This window comes from Cervus canadensis, chromosome 6, assembly GCF_019320065.1.
Source record: "Cervus canadensis isolate Bull #8, Minnesota chromosome 6, ASM1932006v1, whole genome shotgun sequence".
NCBI classification, from domain to species: domain Eukaryota; kingdom Metazoa; phylum Chordata; class Mammalia; order Artiodactyla; family Cervidae; genus Cervus; species Cervus canadensis.
In genome coordinates, this window is record NC_057391.1 from 27,026,052 (window position 1) to 27,053,926 (window position 27,875).

General features: G+C 41.9%; 1 protein-coding gene across 2 annotated transcripts in view; it reads left to right on the forward strand.

Annotated features, from left to right (window-relative positions):
* FMN1 (formin 1) overlaps nucleotides 1-27,875 on the forward strand; it is a 454,272-nt gene that overhangs the window by 274,084 nt on the left and 152,313 nt on the right. For both annotated transcript variants that reach the window (XM_043471390.1, XM_043471391.1), the window contains 5 exons: nucleotides 9,404-9,465; nucleotides 11,680-11,768; nucleotides 21,305-21,434; nucleotides 23,159-23,305; nucleotides 24,387-24,446. In XM_043471390.1, the coding sequence (XP_043327325.1) occupies nucleotides 9,404-9,465; nucleotides 11,680-11,768; nucleotides 21,305-21,434; nucleotides 23,159-23,305; nucleotides 24,387-24,446 (488 nt within the window). The remainder of the gene's footprint in view (nucleotides 1-9,403; nucleotides 9,466-11,679; nucleotides 11,769-21,304; nucleotides 21,435-23,158; nucleotides 23,306-24,386; nucleotides 24,447-27,875) is intronic.

A 27,875-nucleotide genomic window follows, 5' to 3' on the forward strand; every position in this document is an offset into this window, starting at 1 on the left:
AGAGAATAGAGGGAATGAAGGAGCGGAAGCTTTGTGAATTCTGTCCTTGTGCCCCTCTTTGAGGTTTGAACCATGGACAATTTTAATTGCACCTATAAAACGGCACCTTGTGGCCGAGTACATGCCTCGACTTAGACAAGAATTGGGATTTTTGTTTGATGACATTGAGTGATTTGGAGCTTTGGGGACAGACTAGATGTGTCCCTTTTGGGATGGTTATTTCTGTCACCTGCTAGCTGGCTTCTGTTTACACTGTGTCATTTATACTTGCCTCCTGTCTCCAACAAAGCTTGAATAAAGGTCTGTACCAACTCACATGATACACATCCAGCAAGCATTTGGCAATGTAGATAATATCATAAAATATATTCTCTTGATAGTTGCTGTTCTTTATGTGTCTGGAGACAGCTTTTGTTTGTGTTTCTTCATTCTTTGTGCCTTCGCTTCCCTTTTTAGTCAGTTCTGGCATGCAGTATAAAATTGCAATTAGTAATATCTTTTTAAGAAAAATGGATTTTATATTACTGTTGATTTCTTTTTAGACTTTCTTTTCTTCTAAGATAATGCCTTTTCAAGTTCTGGGTTTCCTTTTGTTTTTAGACGTTCTTTTTTTGCTATGATTGGAACCACAATACTGATTCTTGTCAGTAACTGTGAATGATTAACAAAGACTGAAGTTTGATTGTCTTATGACATATATTAAGATAGCATATCTGAGGGGTTTCTCTGGTGGTCCAGTGGTTAAGAGTCCACCTTCCAATGCAGGGGGCTCGAGTTCATTCCCTGGTTGGGGAACTAAGGGCCCACATGCCCATGGGGTGTGGCTACAAATTTTTTAAAAAGACCATAGTATATTAGAAATGAATTAAGTATTAGCAATAATTAAATAATGGTGGCATTATGGATGTGTATAATACACAAATGACATTTCTGTGGCCTGGTCTATCTGTGGTTCCCACTGGGAGACTGCTGATTGATGTACAAAACATGTGATGCCATTCAGAGGCAAAGGTTTCTGTGTAGACTTTTATAGGCAGTTGGTTAGCGCTTTTTTTGGTGTGTGTGTGGTGAGAATTTTGAAAAGTGAAAGTGTTAGTTGCTCAGTTGTGTCTGACTCTTTGTGACCCCTTGGACTGTACCCCACCAGGCTCCTCTGTCCCAAGAATTCTCCAGGCAAGAATACTGGAGTGGGTAGTCATTCCCTTCTCCAAGGGATTTTCCCAACCCGGGGATCAAACTCAGGTCTCCTTTAGGTGGAGTGATTATTTCTAGACTGACACTTACAAAGGATAAAAGAATTACAATCATAGTCTAGTCAATTTGGTTATGGAACTGAGCTTGGGAAACCATTCTTCATGCCTTAGTTTCATTGCCTGTAAAACTCAGGGCAACAGTAGAATCTTCCTTGTATGATTAAATGTAAAATGCTTAGAACAATGCCTTGCACACAGCAAGTTCCCAATAAAGGCAAGCTACTAATTAAGTACTCATCTCCAGCACTGCCTGCCTGCTTTCCCCACCCTCTGGTGGAGTGCACAGAGATGCCTTTAAGCTGCTTAATAACTGCTGCCCTCAGCATTTGTTCTGGATATGTGTGTGGAATGAGGCTTGGCCGGTACCTGTGTCTGCACAGGTTCCCTGGCGCCGTTGGAGCAGAAGCGTGGTGGTCAGTAGGGACAGAGTGAGGCGTGTGGCGGCAAGGTTATAGGAGTGTTCTGACCTGGGTACTGAGCTTTCCGTGGGGCAGGTTCTGTGCAGCTCTTGCTCTGGCCTCTGGTTCTTTGACACTTCTCTCTGCCTGGCCCCCTGCTTTTCACCTCTTGCCCAGTTCCATCACAAGCTTGATCTTCCTTCTCAGTGCTGGCCTCATGGGGAGGTGAGACTGTGGGGAAATAATCCTGCTTTGCCTTTCCTCAGCTTTCAGATTCTGCCAAGACCACCTTCTTTCCGGGACCCCACATCCTTGCCTTTCTCTTGAGAGAGGTCTGAGGAATTGGTTTGTGGGAGTTTTGAGGGTTAGATTACCTGAGAGTTAAAAAACCCCAGGGCTTGGGACTCCCCTGGTGGTCCAGTGGTTAAGACTTCATCTATGCTTTCAAGACAGGGGGCATGAATTTGATCCCGAGTCAGGGAGCTAAGATCCCACATGCCATGATCAAATTGGCCAAAACAAACAAACAGAAAAACCCCAAGGTCTTCCATGTTGCCTTCTCCATTCCATTCTTTTCCTTACAAATTATTTATCAAGCCCTAAAAAAAATCATAATTTGGTTGAAAGAGCTGAGTTTTATGTTGGCTATTTGGAAGCTAACATTGCTAACAAAATAATTTCTATTGATAATCAAATATTCACCTTTGCTTTCTTGGACTGAGAATAAATCTATTCCACTTGAAAAGAATCTTTAAGCACCCACTTGTAAAAAGTGTCAACTACTGAAGGTAATGCAAAGAAGCATACAATGGGCTACATAGAGGCTATTTTTTAAATTAATTTATTTTAATTGGAGGCTAATTACAATATTGTAGTGGTTTTTGCCTTACATCAATATGAATCAGCCACTGGCGCGCATATTGTTCCCCATCCAGAACCCTCCCCACCTTCCCTCCCCATCCCATACCCCAGGGTCATCCCAGTGCGCCAGCCCTGAGCACCCTGTCTCGTGCATCGAACCTGGACGGGTGATCTGCTTCACATATGATAATATACATGTTTCATCGCTACCCTCTCAAATCATCCCACCCTTGCCTTCTCCCACAGAGTCCAAAAGACTGTTCTCTATGTCTGTGTCTCTTTTGCTGTCTCGCATATAGCGTCATTGTTACTATCTTTCTAAATTCCATACATATGTGTTAGTATACTGTACTGGTGTTTTTCTTTCTGACTTACTTCACTCTGTATAAGAGGCTCCAGTTTTAAAACCAGCTATAGCCAAAGCCTGCCAAAGCAACACAACCCAACCCTACCCATTGTGACATCTTTCACACCTTGGACAACCAGATTTACTTGGTCTAATCAAACAAACTAAGAATAGTTAGACAGCATCACTGACTCAATGGACATGAATTTGGCAAACTCCGGGAGATAGTGAAGAACAAGGACGCCTGGTGTGTTGCAGTCTATGGGATCGCAAAGAGCCAGGCACGACTTAGCGACTGAATAACAATAAAAGGAGTATGCCTTTCCTACCTCAGTCTGTCATATATTTCTTGCTCAAAGATGCTACTTTGATCAAGAACAGCTCTCATGAGTAAGTACATGTTTTTTACTAATTAGAAACCCTTCAGAACAGCAAACACAACCGTTCTTTATTTGGACAGGGCGTGCTTGGGGATAGAAAAGCATTCAGGGTTAAAAATGGCTGGAGGGCTGTGAGAATTCTTGCCTGTTCTTTCTCCTTAGCCCGCTCTTGTGAAAAGCTGTCTCCAAAGTGGAGAGGGAATTTACCTATTGTGTAAGACCTTGACCCCCGCCCTTGTTCCTGAAGCAGGCGCATAGTTTTTATGTGTGCCTGTTAGTTTGAATTTGTGATACTGATCTGCTTTTTGTCCCTGCTGACGGTTATTATATCTTAATGGGCGAAAGCCTACTCTAATGATCCTTGTGTATATAATTCTCGGAGTACAGAGCAGGCACCAGAGGACCACATAAAAATGTTTGCCTCAATTTCCCTGCAAAAAAGGAGCCCAGAAACCAGACTTGACCAAGTAACAGATTTTTAAAGGTAAAGGAACCCAATAAAATTACCAGCTTTTCACAGCGTGTGTCTATTTCCTCTCGACATATTGTGAGGTGTAGGTGAAATATTCTAACTGAACTGACAGTGGGAGCAGGGGTAACTAAGGAGAGAGGGAGATAAAAGTAAAAACCACCAGCCATGATTGATATCACAGTAGCAATGAGTTGTTGGGGTCTCCCCTTTGTGAATTTGGCACTTCACCTTTCTGACACCATCTGCGGGAGTGTTGGTATAATGAGCCCAATACAGATGTGAGCAAAAGCTAGAGAATTACTTGGAATACTGTATCAGGGCTTGGAGGTGTGCTGGAGAATTGTGTAGGCTGGTTTTGCTTATTCAACTTACATGATATAAAGGGTTTTGTGTGTATGAGAGAGAGAAACAGAGTATGTTCTTGCAAGTACAAAATGGAGGGGGCTACCTGGTCCTAGGTAACTCCAAAAATATTTTAATCAATGACTGATTTCTTTCTTTGATGTAGTTGTCAATTAACTAACAGAATAGGTTCATGGACTGCTTCTAAATTGGATAGTGGTGCTTTCAAGAATCAATTCTCTGATACATTGTCCCGTATCTGGGGAATAGCAGGATCATGTATGGATTCTGGCCCTTGTAGGAACTTAAACTGTTCATGGTAAATAAAAGGCAGGACTATGTACATGCAAGACAACTCTCCTGTGAGTCACTGGACTTTGACTCTTTTTACTTTTCACCCGTTTGGCCAATAGCCTAACCTTCCCTGGCCACCCTGTAAAATAGAAATAATAGAAAGTGTTTAATTTCTTACGTTCCTGGGCTCAACCAGATGATCTCATTTCAGTGCTGCTTCCACCTCTGAACTTTATTTTACTTTTTCAGTTTTAAGCTCCTCACGTGGAAGAGGAGAAACCTCCGCGGAATACTCGGCATTGGCCCTAAATTAACCTCTCCATCGACTTCTTCCTCTCCCCGACTCCTCCCCCAGGTCCTAAGGGGACAGCATCAGGCATATCCACCTCGTCAGCTCCTCTGCCTATTTCGTGGTGGCCCAAGCCCTCCCTCCACACCTGGATGGGAAACCTCGGGCTGATCTGACACCAGACTTGCTTAGTCCCTGGGCTCAGCTGATGACGGCCCTCCGCAGAGCTCTGCCGTCTTCTCTCCTGTTCTGTCCTTTCTGTCCACAGTACTCTGGCTTTCACTACCTCTGCTGCGCTGAACTAAGTTCTAAACCATCCTTTCCAAATTTTGCTCTATCCTATGTAATAGAACTCTGTCCCACTGCCTCACCTGCTCATCCGTGCTCATGGCCCCCCTGCGATGTAGCACAGGCTCTTCACCTTGGCCTTCAGGATTCCACAGGACCTTGCTCCAAACTGCATGTAAGGAATACTCTATTCAAGCCAGACTTGGACTCTCCACCATTGCCTGTGTGTTCTCTGAGCCTGTATGTGTCTGCTGCTTCATCCTGGGAATCTCTCACATCTTTCCCATTGACATTCGCTGGCACTTGTCCATTTACAGATGGTTACTGCTTGGAATGGACTTGACTTGATTCATGATGATTAATAAATGGGTGCTTTAGCTGTCTGCCTAAAGTAGTATAACAGTGGAATTTCTACTCGTGACTTTTTGCCTGTGGTGATACCACTGTTTAAAACATCTTTGAAGGTTAAGAATGAGAGGGAAGATAGTTTCCTTATTCTTTCCTTTAAAATGAGAAGATTTGCTTGTTAAATTTAGTGATTTTGAGGTATGGAGTAGTCAGGCCAGCATTGTATCTGTACTGAGGATATGGATGGGACATGATTGTGCAGCTTTACTCACCATACTTTTATTTTTTATTTTTATTTTTTTTCATACTTTGATTATTTTAATGGAAACAAACAAGGGTGGGCAAACAACCTTAATTCAGATATGCATATTATATTATTTTTATTCGTCAGTCCTATCCCTTTAAAAAGTCTATGTTTTTCTTTTTCAAAACACCATGCTGTCTTTGTCAAGGAACTTTTGCTGACACCCAGCAGCAAGACTCACTCTTTGGGATTCCTGGGACACCTGTCTTATCCATAGACATTTATCTTATTCCTGTTACTACCCCTAGTACTATGTTGGATGCTGGGATTATCAAGATGTGTAGAAATGATCCCTGACTACAGGCCTTCCACGATACAGTGTTAAGCAACTTACTAATACGGCTTCTTAAAATAGACTCTTTCACCCAATATAAAATAGGAGTGGTGCCATGGAAGAGGTAAGGAATGACTGCTTAATGATCCAAAGGTCAAGGAGCATCCTTCCAGGGCAGGAAACTCTTCTCCAAGGCCTAGGAGGGTGAGGGGGCAGGAAGGGAGAAAACCATGGAATGTTCAGGAGTAGAGAGGTGTGTGGCTGGAGCTCAGGGGGCCTGGGAACAGTGGAAATGGTAAAGGATGAAATTGGAAGTGTCACTCAGGGCCAGGAAAGGAATGAATTTAAAAATCAGGCATAGGCAGTTGGACTTTACCCAATGTTTAAAGGAAAGACATCTGACGTATTTCAAACATCAAAGTAAAATTTTGATTTAAAAAAAAAACAAAAACTTGGGTGGTACGAAGAAAAGTGCTTTGATGGGAAAGATGGAAATGAGAAGTTAAGATTAGATTAGCTTTCTAAATAGACCCGAAAAGTAAAAGTGCTAGTCACTCAGTCATGTCCAACTCTTGGTCAACCCCATGGACTGTAGCCCTCCAGGCTCCTCTATCCATGGAATTCTCCAGGCAAGAACACTGGAATGGGTAGCCATTCCCTTCTCCAAGGGATCTTCCCAACCCAGGGATCAAACCGAGGTCTTCCACGTTGCAGGTCATTTCTTTTCTGTCTGAGCCACCAGGGAAGCCCAAACAGACCCAGAGTTATCTTGTATTTCCCTTAAACCGTTCAATACATTATTTTTCATTATTAGAGTTATTCATGCATATACCTTTTCTATTAACACTTCCTGAAGGTGGGCCTTGAGTGGGGTTTTAAAGGACCAAAAGGGTTTAAATAGCAGCAGCTCCTACTGGAAACATTCAAGTATTGTAGAAAGTGGTAGTCTTCTTTCTCTAATTCTTTCCAGATGTTAAAGCAGATAAGGCATTAACAAGCATTAAAACACGTACACAGTGTGTATATTTAACATCACAGTAGTCACTATTTGTAGGTACTGTTTTGATTTCTCATAACGCTCTATGAGTTCAGTAGAGCATACATCTTGTTTTAATGTTTTCAGTAAGTGAAATTAGACCCATCCTATGAATGTGTGTGTGTGTGCTCAGTTACACCCAGCTCTGTGGGACCCCATGGATTGTAGCCCACCAGGCTTCTCTGTCCATGGGATTTCCCAGGCAAGAATACTGGAGTCAGTATGCTGAACCTAATAGAACTGAACGTGCCAGGATCATGTAGTAAGTTTTGCTTCCATCCATAATAGTCATCTTGCTCTTTTTCTGAATCTTGAGCTTTTTCCTTCATCAGGATAAGAAACCTCTTTCTGCCCTTACCACTCACTGGAAGGCTCTTCTCCCAGACACTCATAGAACTTAACCTGCTCAGCTCTTAGCTTAAATGCCACCTCTTCAAAGAAGCCTTCATCCGTCAGCCTCTCTAAGGTTGCTTATGGCTCTGCTCTTTCTTTACATCATTATCTGTAACTATTTACTTGTTTATTTTTTATTCCCTAAGCTGGAGTATAAGTCTCATGAGACAAAGTACCTTAAATGTCTTAGACATGTTTGATTTATATAATCACAGCATTTTAGAACAGTTTCTAGAACTTGGTGCACATTCAACAAATATTTACTCAAGGGCTGGGTGAATGAATGAATAAATGTCGCCAGAGCCCACACTCATTCTGCAGTCCCATCCTCCCTATGTGTTTTCCTCCATTTCCTAGCACACTGGAGGGGAATTGGCTGAGGATATAACCCATCAAATTGTATATCTGGGACCCAGACTGATTAACTTCTGAAACTCAAATATTTACTCACCAGGAAAGGAAGCCAACAGTTCCTTCTCTTTCCCATTAGTTAAGATCACTTGATTATATGTAAACTTGCAGCTATATGTAGTACCTGGTTTAGAAATGAACATCTCTGATAAATTATTTTTAGAATTTTGCCTTGTCTTACTGCATTTTCATTGGCTGATTTTTATAGGAGACTATTAGCATTTACATAAAATAGACATTGTTCCTGGCTCTTTTTTGTTTCCTTAAAGCATCAGACATTTAAAAATGCCTGGTCCTTCTAATAAGTTAGCGAAATCATCTTATCTGCATGCATAGTATAACAGTCCTGGGAGGGTAGATTCTTTCCTTCTTTCCTCAAAGGACATTTTTCTTTTGTGGTTTTAGATTGGCCTCATCAGAAGTGTAATTTTCCTTTGTCCTGGTGGAATCTGAGATGACTGACTTTGTCACTTCCATATTAATCGCTTCTTTTCTCACTACTCCATGTAGTTGAGGAACAGCTTGCTGATTAACTCCTGAATTAGAGAAGGTGCCCCATGAAGGAATTTTAAGTACATTTCTCAGTATTCTGTGAAGGTACATGATCTTAGCTCAGTTAATTAAGTTTATTAAAATTGTATGAAGGGGTTCATATAATTCTAAACCACAGAAGAAGCAAAACAATTTGAAAGCAACCTGCCCTTTACCTTGATCCCCACCTTCTCCAAAACCATGGTGTAATGCCAACCAACGGAGTAATGGTTGACGAGCAGAATTTTAAGGCATTCTAAATATCACTGGTTGGTTTAATAAAATTAATTAGCCTGCCACAGAGAAAATTTACTAGCGTGCTGGTTAATTTCACAATGTAAAGTCAGAGAAGGGTGGTGGGGTTGAGGGAACAAACCTTATTAGTTTTGCATAATTATTTAAAGATGTGAGGCTGCCTATTTCAAGCACTTTGATTGCCAAATCCATTAAGGCTTTAAAATCTCCATGTTTGTACGCTGGTATATATGGGAAGGAATCTCTTTAGATGAAATCACAGGCATATTAGTTAACAGCTAAATGACTTATTTAAGATATAGAACAACAAGTAGAATCCAAATAAAACCATGGGAACGAGAACTTGCCTTAAGACTTGCTCATGGGAGGTTTCCATAATCTTAATTTGCCATTGATGCAATTATTGCTTTTTCTTGTCTTTTTAATCCAAACAAGATGTTTGCAGCAGCCATGGCAAGGTGCCTGAAATCACATGCCTGAATTCATTTAATTTGCCAACATTGTCTTTTTTCTCTCCCTCTTCCTGGTAATGGGCAAGCGTCAGTTCTGGTGCATTAGGTATTAAATCTCTTCAATTACCAGTCGGGAAGAAAGATTTAAAATTGTGTTTCAAACATACTAACTGATTTAGATTTAAAACACAAACACTTCTCCTGCGGAGCCTAAATTAAACTGCGAAAGGATGCAGAGCTTGAGGAATTAAAGCAGGCAGGGCTAAGGCTTAGGCCAGCAATCAGAACCGTTTTGGTTTCTTTCACGGGGCCCCCCTGGTGCAGAAGGAAAGGGGGCAAGAGCATGTCAGAAGACAACCTGGGTAAGAGAGAGCAAACGTTTTCATTGCTTGGTAGCTGCACATGGAGTAAATGTTAGTGCAGCAGAGTCCGGTCTAACCTCTTATCCTTTCTCTTTCTCTTTGGGTGCTCGGCAGCCATTTTTAACGTGGACGATTCCGTGGTTGATCTGGAAACCCTGGCAGCCTTATATGAAAATGTGAGTATCAGAGTTTTCAGATTTTTGTATCTTAACTAACTTTAACAAAAAATATGTTAATGTCTAAAAAATCATTGTATGTGACTCTTCCCACCCAAAAAATCACTGATGCATTCATGTTCTTTGGCGGTGGGAATTTTGACATTGCGTGGAAGAGAGTAGGGTACAGAAAAGCAAGCTCAAATGAGAGTGAACATGAGGAAACACTAGGTTCTTGACATCCCTCCCCCGCACTGTGGCATCTGGGTTAGTAGATTTCTTTTACAGGGGAGGGCGGTTCAGTGGGGAGGCCATGTCTGTGCCACAGAATGCAGCCCTGTGGTTTTCAATCAGAGTGAGTGAAGCTGTGTTAGCAGCTTAATATTGGTGTATAACCAGTGTCATCTTCTGAGGAATGGGGACGCTGTCTCCAGCTTGGATGATTACTTTTAGTCCAAGTAAGCTGATGGCATTGAATGTGGGAAATAGTATCGGATGGTGAGTGTGTGTTTTGGATTTAGAGTGAGATATTCAGGTTTGAGATCAGGCTCTGTCATGGACAACTGAGTGGCCTTGGGTCAGTGAAACTCCTCAACCTGTTTGAGCCTCAGTACAATGGGGATTATAATAGGCTCTACATGATTTCTGTGACTATTAAAATAGAGCTCAATATATATAGCAATAGCAGTGTATTTTGAAAATGAGCAGCACTGTATACATATATGGTCTTTAAATGTGGATTATATGTGTAAATAAGCAGAGTAATTGACTGGCTTTCTTGAGAACATACAGGAGAGTCCCAGTTCCCATAATTGTTAACTGCTCTGGTTCACTGACTCTGTTAGATTTGAGTATATAGATTGAACCAGATTCTCTTTACTGAATAATGCTATTTCCCAGAGCTCTATAGCATGCTTTGGTTACCAAGCTCAAAAAATAATTCAATACTTCGGTTCCCAGGGACTCTAAACCTCTCACAGAAAATTTCCATAGTGTGATAATCCAGTCTAGCAGGATTTCCAATTCCCTTCACATTTTTACATCCTTTGTGTATATCAGGAACTGTTTAGTATTAATCTAACATGATGGGTGGGAGTGCCCCATGTTTCTATTAGGAAGGCTTTCATTAATAGATAAGAAGATGCACGAATCCTAGGCCATCCTGGCACATGTGGGGAATACCCAGAGGGCAGCATGGAATTGTGAAAGAAAGTTGTTTCACGTCAAGCTCTTTACCAGGTAGTTAGTCTAAGCCTCGGTGGAGTCACCTATAAAACAAGGATGCAATGCTTGATGTTGGAGGACTTCGTAAAAGGCAAAATGCCTTCTCGGGGCTTTTAGTTGTTACATCAGGCTCGGGACTGTGCGCTTGGTGGGTACTTGTTAGCTTATAGCAGCAGTAAACTGCATATAACTGACGTAGGTGGATAAATTGAGAAAGTATGAGACCAAATGCCAAAGTAAGTAGTGCAGACAACAAATACTTAGAAAATTCAGAGAGAACCTGCTGACCAGAAATTTAAAAATCGGGACCCTATGTCAGTTAGGAGGGCTGTTTTGAGGATGAGGAAGCACATGCTAAGGAAAACTTGACCCATATCTGATCTTACAGGGAAAGACACCAAGGATTTAAGGTAGCAATCAAATTCCTGTATATCCAGTATCACCTGGATATATATATATATATCCAGCTTGTGTGTGTATATATATATCCACTTGTATATCCAGCTCAGGTTACTTATGTGACCGTTGGGTTTTAGCCAGTGATTCTCAAACATTAGCATGCCTGAGAATCGCTTGGAGGGCTCTCTGAACCCCACTCTTAGAGCGTTGGCTCTGCTTCCGGCATGAAGTATGTCCAAGGCGTGCTCAGTTGCGCTAAGTCACGTCCAACTCCTTGAGACCCCGTGGACTGTAGCCCACCAGGCTCCTCTGTCCATGGGATTCTTTGGGCAAGAATACTGGAGTAGGTTGCCATCTCCTCTTCCAGGGGATCTTCCTAACCCAGGGATTGAACCTGCATCTCCAGCATTGGCAGGCAGATTTTTTTTTTTTTAAACCACCAAGCCACTTGGGAAGCCCCATGCCCAAGATAGGGCCAACAATTGCAATTGGCATTTCTAATTAGTGACAGGTGATGCTGATGGTCCAGAGACCATACTTTGAGACATATTGCTTTAGACAGATTGTCATTGCTCATTTTTGTGTGTGTGTTTTGCTTCTGTTTCGACACAGAGAGCCCAAGAGGATGAACTTGTTAAAATAAGAAAGTATTATGAGACATCCAAGGAGGAGGAATTGAAGCTTCTGGATAAGCCTGAACAGTAAGGATGCTTGAACACTTTTCTGTTAATAAAGGAGAAGGGCCTTCCCCATCTTCCTGCCTCCAGCTCCCAATAACCACATCTAAGCTGTGCCAAGCTCAGTCTCAGCAGCGTCATTCCCGTGACCTATTGCATGCAGCAGGATGACCTGACTGCCGGGAAAGGCAGCCGGGAGATTTGTGCTGCTGGGTAGCATGTCTTCAAGCCCTCACCCCACCCCTCGTGACTCCCCTTTTCTTGTCCTAGCAAATCGTTAATTCCTCCTAGACTAAACATTCTGGCCAAGAGGGTAACTGAGGAAGGAAGAAGTTACTGCTCCGTTTAAGGTTCTGCTGATGCAATTGAAAGAGATGATGTCAGAGTCACAGGATTTCAAATTGATTTTCCTAAATATCGTATCCAGTAAATGTTGCCTGCCTGTGCCAACTTTCTCCCCACAGTCTCCACCTGCTCTGCCCAATTTCGATGTGACTTTTCATCCTTCATTTGCACGTGCTTATGCTGCTCTCCAGTCACTGTTTAGAGATGTCTGCTCTCTAGTTTGGGGTGTTCCACACACTCTTGTTCTTTGCTGTGCTCTTGGAATCGGCAGCCCCTCAGGTTCCACCTTGGACTCTGAGAATGTGGGCTGGGTCCTGAGTGGACAGAGGTCTCCTTTGCCTGTTGCTCCTTTGAGTGCTTCCTGATGAAGGCAGGGTACCCTCCTCAGCTTGGAGATAAGGGGAGGGATAGGAAACAGAGGAAAGTAATCAAGTTTAGAGTAAGGAGGACTTCCCTGGTGGCTCAGTTGGTAAAGAATCCACCTGTAATGCAGGAGACCCAGGTTCGATCTCTGGCTGGGAAAGATCCCCTGGAGAAAGAAATGGCAACCCACTCCAGTATTCTTGCTGGGAAATCCCATGGACAGAGGAGCCTGGTGGGCTACAGTCCATGGGGTCACAAAGAGTTGGACATGACTTAATGATTAAACCACCACCAGGGTTATAAGTCAGCCCCAGAGATATCCAAAGGTGAACGGCTTGTCCTGAGACCTTCATACCTTGCCCTTGGTTCCTCTAAAATGCCGCACTTCCTTTGGATACCAAGGTCCAAAAATCATCTCCTAGTGACTGGGTGGGGGATTTTTAGGTTTACTCAGTTACTGACAAACCTTTATGGTAATTTGGGGACACTTCAGTGATTGGCTCTCATGTGGATCATATGCCAGGACTCTCCCCCCAAAACACACCCAAAGTCAGTTCATGAAGCCTCAGAATTTTGTGACTCATTGGGCTCCCCTGCCCTTCAGATCCATCACCCTGAGTCCCCGTCCTTATCAACCCTACCCCTGACCCATCATGTGCATGGTCAGTCCCAAGTCATGCTTTCTAATATAATCAGTTAATTTCCACTAAGGTGCTAATAACCAAAAATGAAAAGACTAATAATGGTATTTAGACACAAGGCTATGGAAATATTTGAGGACTGACTTAGTCAGTTATAACAAGGTACCTTCAACTGGGTGACTTACCAACAGCAAAAATGTATATCTCACAGTTGCTGAAGCCAGAAGTCTGAGGTCCAGCTGCAGCCATGGCTGGGTTCTAGTGAGAATGCTCTTGCACGCTGTGGACTGCCAACGTCTCTTTATATCTTCACGTGGCAGAGAGCAGAGAGAGGAAAGAAGCTCTTGTGTCTCTTTTCTGCAGGGCACTAACCCCACTCATGAGGGATTAACCTTCATGGCCTCTTTACTGCCCAAAGGCCTTACTCCTTAATACTGTCACATTGAGGGTCAGGATTTCAACATATGGATTTGGGGGGACACAAACATTCAGTCCTTAGTGGGGACAATAGGGCACATCAAACATTTGTTGTTGTTATTCGGTTGCTAAGTCATGTCCAACTCTGTGACCCTATGGACTACAGCATGCCAGTCTCCTGTGTCCTCCATTATCTCCCAGAGTTTGCTCAGATTCATGTGCATGAGTCGGTGATGCTATTTAACTATCTCATCCTCTGCCGCCCCCTTCTCCTTTTGCCTTCAATCTTTCCCAGCATCAGGGTCTTTTCCAGTGAGTTGGCTCTCTGCATCATGTGATTAAGCATTTGGGTAGTGCTAGCTATACCACATTAAGCAATGATCTTCTAAGCTCGAAGTTGGAAAACTTTACCTGTAAAGGGCCTGGCAGTAAGTACTTTAGGCTTGGTGGGCCATTACAGTCTGTTGGAACTATTCAAGTTGACCATTGTAGTCTAGAAGCAGCCACAGATAATGGACGTGCCCGTGCACCAATGACATTTTATTTATGGATGCTGAAATTTGAATTTCATATCATTTTTACACGTCATAAAATATCATCTGTTGACTTTTTCCCAACCATTTTAAAATGTGAAAACCATTCTTAGCTGATGGACCATACAAAAACAAGTGATGGGCTGAATTTGGCCTGGGATTTATAATTCACCAACCCCTTCTCTAAAGCTATGGGAATGGCCAACCTGGTGAATGAACAGTGGGTCCCTGCTCCTGGAAGGGGTCCCATTTTCCCTTCTGTGTTAATGCCTTTTTGGTATTATTTTACAAGATTAATTGCCAAGACAAAGTAATGGTAGCAGGTAATTAACAAAATTCTTGTTCTTGCTTTCTCCACTGAGGATCTGGATAGAAGAGCATTTTTATTATTTTAATTTATTAAAAAATTTTTATTGTAATATTGTCACCCAGAGGGATGTAAGTCTGAAAGAGAAAAGCAAATATATCAACACACACATGTGGAATCTAGAAAAAATGGTACAGATGAACCTATTTCCAAGGCAGAAATAGAGACGCGGATGAAGGGCATTTTTAAAATTTGTAAGTGGTCATTATAATGGTTTCCTTAACATGCTAAGCTCTTACTGACAGCAGAGAAGATGGTCATATTGTCTTGGTGATGTGTTTGGACTCAGCAGCATTTGTCTGATTCATGCCAGAGTCTGATTTTTTGGCCACTTACTTGCCGTTAGGTCCAAGTGAGTTGACTATAAGCATGTTTTACATACTGGAAAATATGAGTCATTTATAGTTTCAACATTGCAGTTTCCTAAGATTCCTGTGGTGCCCAGTCCCATAAATTCAAGTCTGGAGAGGCTGGCTTCATCACTCACCTCATCAGCTTTCTTGAGCCATGGGGCCAGATGTAGAAAGCCATTTCCCATAGAGCTGTCATCTGCTTGGGACTAGGCTCTCTGAGAACCACTGTCTCCAGTGATGGTTCTCAACTCTGTTCACGCTCTGCTTGGGGTGGTAGTGAGGCACTGGGAGCTTCTATTGGGTTTGATTAGGCCTGGTTTGCGCTTTTTCTGGCCTGAAGTGAGGATACCATATGTAGCCTATTGGGATGCTGTACTTAGGAGCTTCCCTGATAGCTCAGTTGATAAAGAATCCATCTGCAATGCAGGAGACCCCAGTTTGATTCCTGGGTCAGGAAGATCCCCTGGAGAAGGGATAAGCTACCCACTCCAGTATTCTTGGGCTTCCCTGTGGCTCAGCTGGTAAAGAATCTGCCTGCAATGCTGGAGACCTGGGTTTGATCCCTGGGTTGGGAAGATCCCCTGGAGAAGGGAAAGGCTACCCACTCCAGTATTCTGGCCTGGAGAATTCCATGGACAGTGTAGTACATGGGATTGCAAAGACTGAGTGACTTTCACTTTTCACTTGTGCCCATAGCTGCCTTGCCCTCCCGCCCCCGCCCCCCGCCAAATGAAGACACATTGACTTGTTGAAACAAGGCTCTGTTAACATCATCTTCTGTGGAGGAACATAGGTTACAACATGCACAGACAGAAATGTTATCATTCAGGGCTCCGAGGGATGATTAACCAAATATTAGACCCTTGAAAACAGTGGGCCTGTTGTGTCATTCCTGCTATCAGCTGAGTTACTGCTGTCCATGTGTGACCCATTCTCTTTGAGGTGCAGAATCTCTCTCCCGTATACAGGCTGAAGTTACAGTCCACCCTGGCAAGACCATCCGGCCTTAAGGACAGAAGAGGAAGGTCCCTAGTCTGTGGCTTTTTGGGGATATTTAGTCCTTCCTATCTCTGGCCCTAGCATAGACTAGTTCTAAAGGAAATCAGTCCATAAATATTCATGAGTACCATGAGCTAATAATGCCCAAGACTCCCTCCTTGGGGATGGGTAAAAGAGTGCTTATCCCTTCCCTTATGGGTAGAGTATAAAACCCAGTTGAGGAGAGCGGATAAGATGTTAGACATTTCATAGCCTTTGAGGTAACCTTCCCTGGTGGCTCAGATGTTAAAGAATCCTCCTGCAATGCAGGTGACCTGGGTTTGATCCCTGAGTTGGAAAGATCCCCTGCAGGAGAGCGTGGCAACTAACTCCATTATTCTTGCCTGGAGAATCCCCATGGACAGAGGAGCCTGGTGGGCTACAATCCATGGGGTCGCAAAGAGTTGGACACGACTGAGTGACTAAGCACAGTACAGCACGGGCTTCTGGTACTTTCTCAGATAAATGGTGCTTTCCTCAAGTCTTTATTTTTCCCATATTTGCTACTCTAGTATTTCTCATCTTCACCTTCTGCTAGGTGACCAGGCCCCAAACCCACACGTCATCCTGGACTCTCAGTATCTCATGGGATGGGTCAGCTCCTCTGGGTCTGGCCACCTCAGTTGCTTTCTAACCATCTGCCCCAGTATATCCACACTGGTGGCCCTCTCACCTACCCCATTAGAATATTCCGGCTGCTCCCAGCCTCAGATCCACTATAACCTCCAGTCAATCATCCAAGCCTTGCCAGGACAATTTTCTAAAACAAAAAGCTGAAAGTGTCCCTCTTCTGTTTTAAACCATTCATTCATTCAGAAAAAGCTTGAAATCTTTGTTTTAGAATATGAAGCTCCATTGTAGCTTCTTCTTACCTTTGCCTGTGGATATCAGGCAGCCTGTCTAGGCTCTCACTGGCAATTTCTCACACGTGACCTGCGCAAGCAGCAGAGGGCTCCCAGAGACCTGGGCTGACATGGTCCTTCCAGGGTTCTGACTTCGATGCCCTGCATGTGGCATCCGTAGCTCCTGTTTTAGGTCCCCTCACCAGGATCACTCATCAAACTCCATGGTAATTATGGATTTATTTCTCACGTGATCAAGAAGCAATTATGTATGAGTTAAATCAGGTTCTCAGGTCTTAGCATGGTGCCTGACACACCGTAAATGCTTCATACACATCTAAAAACAGTAAGATTCTTGGTGACTGATGCTATAGGATTATTGGTGACACATTTCTTAGAGTTCAATCTAAAAGTGATGTGAAATTTCTGAATTCCATTCCCGACTCAACTCTGGATATGTGTTTTGGCCCCTTCTCCATACACAGAACATTGGGTCTTTAAGATTCTCTGAGAGCCTTCCTAGTGCCAGCCCTAATTCCAGTAAAGCTTTGAGCCCAGGGAACCTTGTAGTTCTATTTCATTTTTTTTCTGGGTAACACAAATTAGTTGAGGCTATGGGCTCGTCTCCTTCTGTGTATCCTAAACCTCCTTTTTGGAGACTAGTTATAAATTATTGTTTATCCAGCATTCCCTTCTTCTCTTATAAGTCCTTGCTGGTGAGCTGGGGTGTTGATCTGTATGTTCTTACCATCAGTTCTTCACTCACTGTGTCCCTTAACAAAGAAGTGTACCTTCTCTGGAATATAGGTCCTAATTTGGGAATAGTCTTTCATGGTCGCATTTGGAAAGGGAGAAATGCAGAGTGCTACCTTTGAGATATCTCTCAGCAGCATTTGAATATGTCAGACTTCCCAAGACTCACTTACAGGACCAGATACCTCCCAGCCCACAAGCTTTTTACTGCTTGCATTTGTGAAAACTGGTGATACCCCTGATTTCAGTCATAAATGAATCAGTGGTTTGCAACTAATTTTAGCAAAGAAGCAATTTACATATAGTGTGTAATTTTTTCATCTTGTTCTGATTCAGATTTCCTTTGGGTTTGCGTTTTTATATCCCATCACATGGTTTTCATAATAATCAAAAGTTACAAAACCTTAAAACAAAGGTATGTTTTCTTTTAGGAGCATTCTTTGCTTCATCTCAGTGCCATTAAAAAGAAAAAGGATTGTGACCTGGTTGTAGGATGAATAAGAAAAACAGCTGATTATTAGAATTATTATTAAAACCCAAGTGTCCCTAAAAGAGGCACAGAGTATTAGTAAGAAATGTTGGGGGGTTATGGAAAAAAGGGGGCTGCAGCTTTGCTCCTATGTAAAAGTATTCTTGGTAAGAGGTTACAAAATGTCAAGGTATTAATGTTACGATTTGACTAAGACTTTCAGAACTATCAGTTAATCATCATTTCAACCCCAGAATGGATTTAATAGCTGTTAGTGGATTCGCTCCTCTTCTGGATTCATTTCCAACTCTTTCCATCCATTTTAGTTTATGCCCCTTCCTCGGGTTGTTGGCTTTGAGAATATGTAACTCTTCCAACTTAATTTTGCAAAGGGCTCCAGTGCCCAGCTGCTCAGACAGTGAGCTTCTGTGTGTAGGTCGGGACTCACCTTTGGCTTTTAAGATCTGCCTTGCTGTGATTTTTAAGAAACTTTAGATTGTTCTTGCTTAATGAGTGCCTGCCTTGTTCCATGCATGGAACTATGAACTCTTGTCTGTGTAAGTAAGTTGATGTGGAAAGTAAACACCTGTAGAATAGAATCATTATGACTATTATAAATGATTGAACAGAAAAATAATAGTAATCTCATTTCAGAAAGAGATTTCTTTTAGTCACTTGCCTGTAGATATTTGCCTCATCTTCACTTAGCCTGCGTTAATACACCATTAGAGAATACTGCATTATAAAGGGAGTCTATTGGGTTGTTTTCTTTTCTTTTTTTTTTCAGATGGTAAAGATTAATGCTTCCCACTTGGGTTTAGTCTTATTTGGGAAACAGGAGATAGATTACTTGACGTGGTTCACTATACTTGCATTAACTTTCTGTGCTTAATTTCTACACCATACGTTTATTCACCATTATAGAAAGCCATTAATATATTTTTAATCTTTAAAAATTTTATACAGTTTTTAAAGATTACTTTCCATTTACAGCTATCACAAAATATTGTCTATCATTCCCTGTGTTGTAAAGTGTATCTCTGAGCCTATCCTATACCCAGTAGTTTGTACCTTCCACTCCCCTAGCCCTATATTGCTTCTCCCCTGCTGGTAACAACTGGTTTGTTCTCTGTATCTGTGAATCTGCATCTTTTTGGTTATATTCATGCTTTGGTTATATTTTTGGGATTCCACATATAAGTGATATCATATAGTATTTGTCTTTCTTTGATTTATTTCACTTAGCATAGTATTAATACCCTCTTGAGTCCATCCATTATGCTGCAGATTGTAAAATTTATTCTTTTTATGGCTGAGTAGTATTCCATTAAGGACAAAAATGGTAGGGACCTAACAGAAGCATCAAGTGGGCCTTAGGAAGCATCACTACGAACAAAGCTAGTGGAGGTGATGGAATTCCAGTTGAGCTATTTCAAATCCTGAAAGATGATGCTGTGAAAGTGCTGCACTCAACATGCCAGCAAATGTGGAAAACTCAGCAGTGGCCACAGGACTGGAAAAGGTCAGTTTTTTCATTCCAATCCCAAAGAAAGGCAATGACAAAGATGCTCAAACTACCACACAATTGCGCTCATCTCACACGCTAGTAAAGTAATGCTTAAAATTCTCCAAGCCAGGCTTCAGCAATATGTGAATAATGAACTTCCAGATGTTGAAGCTGGTTTTAGAAAAGGCAGAGGAACCAGAGATCAAACTGCCAACATCTGCTGGATCATCGAAAAAGCAAGAGAGTTCCAGAAAAACATCTATTTCTGCTTTATTGACTATGCCAAAGCCTTTGACTGTGTGGATCACAATAAACTGTGGAAAACTCTGAAAGAGATGGGAATACCAGACCAGCTTACCTGCCTCTTGAGAAACCTGTATGCAGGTCAAGAAGCAACAGTTAGAACTGGACATGGAACAACAGACTGGTTCCAAATAGGAAAAGGAGTACGTCAAGGCTGTATATTGTCACCCTGCTTGTTTAACTTATATGCAGAGTACATCATGAGAAATTCTGGGCTGGAAGAAGCACAGACTGGAATCAAGATTGCCGGGAGAAATATCAATAACCTCAGGTATGCAGATGACACCACCCTTATGGCAGAAAGTGAAGAAGAACTAAAGAGCCTCTTGATGAAAGTGAAAGAGGAGAGTGAAAAAGTTGGCTTAAAGCACAACATTCAGAAAACTAAGATCATGGCATCTGGTCCCATCACTTCATGGCAGATAGATGGGGAAACAGTGGAAACAGTGTCAGACTTTATTTTTGTGGGCTCCAAAATCACTGCAGATGGTGATTGCAGCCATGAAATTAAAAGATGCTTACTCCTTGGAAGGAAAGTTATGACCAACCTAGATAGCATATTAAAAAGCAGAGACATTACTTTGTCAACAAAGGTCCGTCTAGTCAAAGCTATGGTTTTTCCAGTGGTCATGTATGGATGTGAGAGTTGGACTATAAGGAAAGCTGAGTGCTGAAGAAATCATGCTTTTGAACTGTGGTGTTGGAGAACACTCTTGAGAGTACCTTGGACTGCAAGGAGATCCAAACAGTCCATCCTAAAGATCAGTCCTGGGTGTTCATTGGAAGGACTGGTGTTGAAGCTGAAACTCCAATACTTTGGCCACCTGATGCGAAGAGCTGACTCATTGGAAGAGACCCTGATGCTGGGAAAGATTGAGGGCAGGAGGAGAAGGGGATGACAGAGGATGAGATGGTTGGATGGCATCACCGACTCGGTGGACATGGGTTTGGGTCAACTCCAGGAGTTGGTGATGGACAGGGAGGCCTGGCATGCTGCGGTTCATGTGGTCGCAAAGAGTCAGACACGACTGAGCGACTGAACTGAGCTGAACTGAGTATTCCATTTTGTGTATATGTGTATAGCATTCCATTGTGTGTACATCTTCTTTATCCATGTATCCACGAACACAGGTTGCTTCCATATCTTGGCAGTTATAAATAATGCCACTATGAACATTGGGGTGCATATATTTTTTCAAAGTAGTGTTTTCAGTTTTTTTGGATGTATACCCAGGAGTGGAATTTCTAGGTCATAAGGTAATTCTGTGTTTAGGTTTTTGAGAAACCACCCTACTGTTTTCACCAGTGACTGTAACAGTTTGCATTCTTACCAACAGTGTACGAGAATTCCCTTTTCTCCATATCCTTGTCAACGTTTGTTATTTGTGTGCTTTATGATGATAGCCATTCTGATGGGTGGGAGGTGTTATATGGAAACCCATTTTGAAAAGTGGCTTTGTTGTCCACAGTAGAGCACATCCCTTGAGTTTGCTTATTTGATACCTTTTATGATGGTTCAATTGACATTGTCAAATAAGGAATGCCCTCATGGTGAATCTTTTTCTGCTGTCATTTTATTTCCCCTGTGACTGTATATGAAGTCAGCTGATTCATTCTTAATTTTTACAGATTTTTGCATGAGTTAGCCCAGATCCCTAATTTTGCTGAACGTGCCCAGTGCATAATCTTCAGATCTGTCTTTTCTGAGGGTATCACTGCCTTGCACCGAAAGGTAGAGATCATCACACGAGCTTCTAAGGTATGTTTGCTGCCTAATTCAGGGATAACTTTGCCTTTCCTAGGGGTGGAGGAGGGAGTGGAGAGTGGGAAAGATCAACTTGTAGAAAACTTTTTGACTTAAGATTGTGTATTTCCCTGTGACAATTATCCCATAAGTTTGTGTGCATGTAGGAGAATGAGTAAGAAAGGAGATGCAGATTGACAGAGGATAAAGAAGGAGAAGAAAAAAATAACACTTTTTTACAGATTTCTCACATATTCCCAATATCTCCCAATATACATACTGGCCACTTAAAACCAACCTTAATAGTGTAGTCTGTTGTCTACTCTGTCTAGATTGCAAGAGATTTGCCTTAAACCAATGCACTGGATCATCTGAAATATGTTTACATAGTGAAATACTGTAAGAAGATTCCAGAGACTTGATAAATAAATGATTATGGCAATGAGAGATGGGCCAATAAATTTTTGTTGGCTTTGTCCCACTGGTGTTCTTTATAAAGTTAAATTCTTCAACTTGACATTTTTTCCCAGTAACCCACATCCTTTTTTTTTTTTTTTTTTGTCCTTGAGCTAAAGATGCAAGTCTTTATTTCTCTTAATTAATTAAAATGTTGCACAATTTTCAAAGGTTACTTTCTATTTACATTTTGTTACTGCAAAATACTGGCTCTATTCCCCATGTTGTATTAATACAGTACATCCTTGAGCCTGTCTTACACCCAATAGTTTTTGCCTCCGACACCTATCTTATTTCTCCAACTGGTAACCACAAGTTAGGTCTCTATGAGTCTGCTTTTTTGTTGTTATTGGGTAACCTACATCCTTAACCACATGATGATCCTCCATAAATACTGTAGTGTTTAGTTGCTTATTTGAAGGCGTGTTTTTTTCCCCTTCTAAAACATAAAAGATTTCAATAAAGAAAGCATAAATAACACCAAGGTATATAATATGCATCTTTTAATAATACCCTAAAAAGCAGGAGCAGAGGTCAAGTTGGAGCTGCACTTGGTTTTGTCTTTCCCCTGAAATAAAGGAAAATAAAGTCGACTGAAATTATAGAGAAGAGAGAAAAGTATCAATTTGAAAATTTGCACTTGGAGCCAAAGAATGAGAGAGAGAGCGAGGTAAAACAAATGAGAGAGGAAGCTGAAGAAAACCCCAAGAAGCTTGAAATTGTAAAAGTTAATAGACAAATCAGCAAGCGCTTAAAAAACAGAGCCTGTGACCTCGAAATACATTGTTGTAGTTCACCTCTAACGGTTATTTCCAGGGATAAGGAAGCATAGGCATGCTGTTGTATCTACCCGACATTTAACTATGCTGTTTATATAGAGACAGTGTCCAAAACCAGATTCTCAAATGATCTTAAAACCTTTTCTATCTAGAAACCATCAAATACAAAACCTAACTGTAACAACTCTCTTGTTTCAATTTCTGAATCCTTTAAAATAAGTATTTAAAAAATAAAATTGGCTCAGATAGAAATGTAATATTTAATATTCAGTGTTAAAACATGCACAGTTTGTAATTCATTGAAAGGATAAAAAATGATGGCTGTTAACATATTTTTTAAGACACGTAAGGCTTAATGAAGTGTATTTTCTGTTTCACCAGCTGTAAATCCAGTTGGTAACAGGCCAGCAAACAGACTGTCAGGTGCTTGGTGAACATTTGTTGTTGAATGAACATAGGTGCGTTTGGACTTCAACCTGATAATAATTGTTATTTTTTTTCCAGGGCTTGCTGCACATGAAGAGTGTAAAAGATATTTTAGCTCTCATTCTGGCTTTTGGAAATTATATGAATGGAGGAAACAGGACTCGGGGACAAGCAGATGGATATAGCTTAGAAATTCTGCCCAAACTCAAGGACGTCAAAAGTCGGGTATTTATTTTTCATATGAGTATCTGTGATCTGCCATCATTTTCCTTCTACCCCTTCAATTTTTTCTTAAAGTATCCCTAGTTGTTCCATTCCTCTCTATCCTCCTAGAAGTACATTTTTTTTCTTTGCTTTCTTTTGAATACAGGTTTTTCATGTTATCTTCTTTTGATGAAAAAATTCCCAACATTCACTTGCTTGAAAGCACACAATTAGATGTTGAACCACCATGAGAGGATAAAACAGATAGTGTACAGTATTAGCCATAGCACAAGACTTGAATCTGTTTGAATTTGGTGTTAGCTACTTGTAATTTACTCACCCCTGAGTAGGGAGCGATGCTGAATCACCAAGGGAGCTGAGCGTTTGAATTATCTTTTGGTCCACAACAATTGGAGTGGGGGGTCCACTGTCACCCGCTCTGAGCCTGATTATCATTTGGCTCCACACCCCTGCAGAGCTCTCTTTAGAAACAAGCAGCCCATAGCTAGGCGTCCCCGTCGGGGGGCAGGCAGGGGGAATGCAAGGAGGGGGAACACACAGGCAAATTAGAGTTAGACCCACGTGAACAAGACACAAAGGCTGCCTTGTGGGAGGGCTTGCTCTCCCCGGAGTCCCAGGGTCATAAAGTGGCAGGGTGTTCCTTTTAAGCCATCTTGATTGTTTTTCATGCCATTAAGAACACACATTTTTTGAGAGGTGGGAAGGGAGGGATGGTTTTTCTATTCTACTCCCTGGTTCTCTTTAGCACTCCCCTACCTCCTCCTTTCTTGGCTTTATGCCTGAAAATATTGAGACAGTCTTTTGGTTGGCTGGTTGCTTGTCTTAGCCATTACCTCAGAGGTCTGATGGATTATCTGTTTGGGTTTTCTCCCCCTCAAACGAAAAGTGTAGTGTCATTTCTTATAGATGCCATTAAAAAATGAATGGGACAAGGAGGAAAATCTCACCAGTATCAAACAGAATCAAGACTAGGTATCATAAAAGTATAAGAGTTACAAAATGAGATTTCAGTTCTTTGACTATATACTATGGCAGAGTCTCATGTGAAGGATATTCATTTAAGCTTCTCTTTTAAACCTAGGATAATGGGATTAATCTGGTCGACTACGTGGTGAAATACTACCTGCGTTACTATGATCAGGTAAGAAATGGCATTATGTGGAAAACTGTGCCTAATGGGGTTTCAACTTCTTCACATTGTTGGCATTCAGAAATTAGATGATGGCTAGATGGATGAATTTCAAGTCCAACATAGAATTTGAGAGCTCTCCAGCCTCCTTGGTTTACAGATGGGAACACTAGAGCCAAGAGAATTTAGTTGACTCTTGTGAAGGGAAGCATTATTCAGTGGTACAAATCTACTGCCTCTTGATCTACTGTGTAACACAGCTTCAGAGAGATCCCTAGTCATTTCAGTGCCTTCTGACCAGATTGTGAGGGTTCCTGTGAAACCTATATCCATTCAGTAATTGGTTATATTTGAAACTAGATTCTGGGCTGCAGATCAAAATTTAGGAACTTAATATGCAGTAATACCCAATACTTTATCAGCAGTGTTCACTGGTGAACAAGTTAAAGACGTGGAATTTAAATCCATCTTCCCTGCTTAAATTACACTGGCCATTAGAAATAAAAATTTCTGTGAGAATCCACCTGAGCACCATTTTCTGTGTTTTATTCCTTCTCATTAAATCAAAAACAAGGAGTCCTAGCTCTGAGAAGAAAGAGGTACTATTGTAAGTTGTTGAGAAACCTAGCAGTCAATAAATGGAAAAAGTCTTGGGAAAATGTTGTCAGGAGTCCTACTTACCTATCTACAAAGGCAGAGTTCTTCCTAGGTACCGAGGGAAGAAAAGTCAAGATTCCAGGGCGTCCTTTTCAAAAGGCCTGCAGTTTCATGCAGAGGACAAGCTAAGCACTGATCAAGTCTTTCGTCGTCTCTCCTCCCCTCCTGGTGGGTTTATCTGACTGTTTGTAATGTAGGCGCTTGATACATACTTACTGAGTTGAATGTACTGTAAATATCCACAAGCATGTAGTCAGTAGCATCTGTGAAGAATTAGATGAGGGGAGGTGACAGCTATTTTCTGGTAGAGCAGTACAGGTGTGTTGAGCTTGAGGCAATGTTTGTGCACCCACAGTTCTGACAATAGGGACCAGAGTGGCAGAAGAACTGTCCTGAAGAATCTTGGGGTGGCAGTTCAAAGCTGACATTAGCAGATTTATGCATCGTCTCTGTCTCAATCATCCTTCCTACGCAGACGCACTTTGTAGGAAGGATGAAATTTGCCTATGGAATTTGACTCCTGATGAAGAGAGCTGAACCCAGTGGAATCAGCTTCACAGAGGAAAATATTAAAATACAATAAGATTAGTTTCAGAAATCCTAAAGGAAATCAACCCTAAATATTCATTGGAAGGACTGATGCTGAAGCCGAAGCTCCAGTACTTTGGCCACCTGATGTGAAGAGCCAACTCATTGGAAAAGACTCTGATGCTAGGAAATATGAGGGCAGGAGGAGAAAGGGGTGACAAAGGATGAGGTGGCTGGATGGCATCACCAACTCAACGGGCGTGAGTTTGAGCAAACTCCAGGAGATAGTGAAGGACAGGGAAGCCTGCTGTGCTGCAGTCCATGGGGTCACAAAGAGTCAGACACCACTTGGCAACTGAACAATAGGATAGTCTAGTTTAGGAAAAATAAGAAGTCAACAACTGTGTGGTGCTCTCCCAGTTTTTCACTGTGCAGAATGAATTTCACTCAAGAGTGTAGGATTATGTGATTTATAAAATGATCTCTTCCCTCTTAGGAGCCTAAGTGATGATGTTTGTGGTTAGTGGTGAAGAGCAATTAGCAGAAGAAAGGTGACTCTTGCTCCAAGCTTCCTTCTACTCATGGCTGATTTTTGGTCCAAGTTGAGGTCTATGTGAAGTTTAAAGCAACCCTTCTAGGGCCATGTCTTTTGAACTCTAACTGAGCAACTTTCATAAGAGCTACTACTAGGCCGATTTGCTTAGCAGCATTTTCTCTTTTTCTACCTTAAAAAAAAGAAGAAGAAACTGATACTGGATCTGATAACAAGTTTTGAAGGCTAGAAAGAGATATGCATGAGTTCTTCCAGTGTTGATTACCATAGAATTTTGTGGCACGCATCTTAGATGTTGTTCCATCTTGGCACTCATACTAGGGTACTGCTTCCATTGTTTCTTAAAGCAGTAACACTGATCATGTAAAGTATTATTTTGATCAAATGAGGAAAACCATTTTCTTCTAGCATTACAAATGGGGCCAGATGTCTTAAAGGAAGAGGGAAGGACCCAGGGAATTGTTGAAATCACAAGAAAAGAGGGTGATAAGGTAGATGACCCCTGTCCAAGATGCAGACTTCTCAGAACAGTGTTCCATAAGCTGTCTGTAATAGTGCCAAAGTGTATGGGTAGATCTGATGGTGAGTACTCAACTAAGAACAAGACATAGTTCCTGCCTTCAAAGTGTTTATAGGCTACTGGGGAAGACGCCAAGCTAACAAGGCAATTTTTAAATTAATGTTGATAAGTGCTGTGATACAAGAAGTAGCAGGGGCTCTTGGAAACATCCAAGTGCTGGAGTTCTGGGGAGAGCCTTAAGGAAGTGCTGTTTTGAGAAAAATTGAAGAAGTATGAACCAGGACGTGTGAGGAAGACCTGGCGAAGGATTTGGAAAGAGACAGTTTTGTAAACACAAGTCTATAAGCAAGAGACTGTGGCCTGTTTCTTTATTTTCTGAAAGCCTAAGAGTGAGGGAGTTAGAGATAGGAGAAGGGAGAAATCAGGCTGGAGGTGGAGACAGAGGCCAGATCATAAAGTGCCTTGTAAAGCAGTTGTAGAGTTTGGAATTAGTCCTAATGGCAGTAGGGAAGATGGAATGTGAAGGAGAGCTGGCAGAGTAGCCTGTGTGGACAGAAGCATAAGCGAAGACGGCCTGAGATATGTAAGACACAAAGCTTACATTGAACAACTCGGGGAGAAAGCAGGCTGGACTGGAAAAGACAGTTGAGGCTCTGCTTCTTCCCATGTGACTACAGGCTGTGCACCTCTGGATGTTTCTCTGCTGAGATCCTCTCTTAGCAGTAGTTAGAAGTTTGTCAGCACTCTACACAGCCACGCCTTTGTAAATACCTACTAAGGTAGGTCTTGCCTGGTGGCTCAGATGGTAAAGAATCTGCCTGCAATGCAGGAGACCCAGGTTTGATGCCTGGGTTGGGAAGATCCTCTGGAGAAGAAAATGGCAACCTACTCCAGTATTCTTGCCTGGAGAATTTCCTGGACAGAGGAGCCTGACAGGCCACAGTCCATGGGGTCGCAAAGAATTGGACACGACTGAGCAACTAACATTTTTATACTTCCAAGGCAAGCAACATTAGGAGAATCTTTACAAATACATGAAGAATTTGATCACACATGCACACACAAACACATGCACGAGCTTTAAACTGCAGAGGAAGGTAGGTAAGAGCATTAATGAGTGCAATTGTTTCTCCCACTTCAGTGCGGCCTAGTCCAGTACCTTCTAATTCCCACCCATGGGCAT